This window comes from Propithecus coquereli, unplaced genomic scaffold (assembly GCF_000956105.1).
Source record: "Propithecus coquereli isolate 6110/MARCELLA unplaced genomic scaffold, Pcoq_1.0 Scaffold51, whole genome shotgun sequence".
NCBI lineage: Eukaryota > Metazoa > Chordata > Mammalia > Primates > Indriidae > Propithecus > Propithecus coquereli.
This window is the reverse complement of record NW_012150952.1, coordinates 2154020-2155985: the sequence shown is the minus strand read 5'-3', so window position 1 is coordinate 2155985 and position 1966 is coordinate 2154020. Positions and strand designations below refer to the sequence as shown.

Genomic DNA, 1966 nt, shown 5'->3' with positions numbered 1-1966 from the left:
TTTGAAATTCCATTTAAAGAGGATTTGTTAGATCATACTCAAGTAATCAAATTACAAAGTAAGATTTGTCAGCCATGCCACTATTGACATTTTGAGCCAGACAATTCTTTGTTGTGGGGGGCTGTCTCCTCCTATGTATCGTGGGATGTTTTGCATTATTCCCTAGATGCCAATAGCACACTCCCTCCTCCCCCAGTTCTGGTAACCAAAAATATCTCCGGACATTGCCAGATGTTTCCTGGGGGTCAAAATCATACTAAGTTGAGAACCACTGTTTTGAAGTGTTATTTCTGAAAAGGATTTACTGTGACAGTATGATTAGTGGCAGGAGCACAAAACTTTAGTTATAAAGAAGTAATCTTTATATTAGGTAATATTTAGGGCATTAATAGGTAAGTAGGTTGTGGGAAAACTGTGCAAGTTTGGGAATAACTCAGTTTTATTTTTGTAAATATATGTACTTCCATGTATGAATATATTCTTGTGAATGGCTTAAAAGATGTATGCATGTGTGTGTATACTGTATACACTATATATACAGATATATACACACACATCTGAAAGCACAAGGGAAAAATGCTGTTAACTATTAAAAATTATCTTTCTTACCTTAGGAATATGGATTTGAAATTTTGTCTTCATAAACAGATTCTACTGAGGAATATTAATATATTGTTTTATATATTGTTAATTTTAGCTACTACTCCATGGTTTGAGTCTTATAGAGAGACCTTTCTTCAGTCGATGCCAGCATCAGATCATGAATTTCTGAACCACTATTTAGCATGTATCCTTTGACCTTGATGTTCTCTTAAAATCAGATATTATGGAAGTTATTAATCTCAGAAATAGTTAAATGAAGGCAAAATTGTTGAGGATATAGAGAAAGAAATTAATTTTTATTGAGAATGCATCAAGTTTTTGTTGTTTTGTTAAATGGCATTCTAGATACAGGACTACTGTAATAAATTAATTTTCGATTGTATAATAAGACAACTCAGGGCTTGGTTATTATTTTCCTTAGTCCCCTAGCTTGAATATTTCTGCTTAATAAGTTTTAAACCTTTTTAAAGAGATAATGTGAATGGTCAATGTTAACTGCTTTCACTGATTACCTCAAAGTTAATTGCTTATCCTAAAGCTCATATTTAAAAACAGTTTTTGACATTTTTAGTAATCATTTTGTGGATATTATCATCCTTTGATGATTGTGGCTTTTAAGTTTCCTTAATGAGGTTACAGAGAAGAGTTAAGAGGTAGGATAGATTGTGAAACCGCACTGAGATGGAATGGAGAGGAGCAAAATTCAGCAGAATTCTTCATTGTGTTGTTAGTTGTACAACTTTGATATTATCCATTTTTATTTTCATGGATTTTTGGTCAAATAAGTAAATGATATAAAAGCTCAACAAAAATTCTGTAAGATTTAGAACGTTGAATTACTTTGGAGTGTTAGAGAAATTATTTTGTGCTTGCAGTGAAAACCTATGAATTTAGATTTTTTTTTTAGCTCAGAAAATATCTCTATAAAGTTTATCTTAATAGGATCATATTTATCATTGAGTGATAAGTGATAATTACCTTAATAATATGGTTTACAAGGTATGTTGGTAGCATCGTCTAGTGAAGCTGAACCTGTGGAACAGTTTTCAAAGTTGTCACAAGAGCAGCATCGAATTCAGCACAACAGTGATTATTCCTACCCTAAGTGGTTTATACCAAATACTCTTAAGTATTATGTACTTTTACATGATGTAAGTGCAGGAGACGAACAGAGGTAAGTTTTACTTTGTTAATTTAAAATTTTTTCCTGTTAAATGATTTAACATTAATTTGGATTTGGGTTGTTTGAATTTTGGATTTATTTTTTATACGAGAAAGTAAATAGTTTTATATGTGAATTTATTAATAGAACATTTAACTTTATATTTTATTCTGGATTTATATTCAACAGCTAAGTCATTTT

General features: G+C 30.8%; 1 protein-coding gene across 1 annotated transcript in view; it reads left to right on the top strand.

Moving 5' to 3' along the window:
* TRAPPC8 (trafficking protein particle complex 8) overlaps window positions 1-1966 on the top strand; it is a 150283-nt gene that overhangs the window by 27356 nt on the left and 120961 nt on the right. Inside the window, exons 3-4 of the mRNA XM_012656570.1 lie at window positions 698-787; window positions 1603-1777. Of these exons, the coding sequence (XP_012512024.1) occupies window positions 698-787; window positions 1603-1777 (265 nt within the window). The remainder of the gene's footprint in view (window positions 1-697; window positions 788-1602; window positions 1778-1966) is intronic.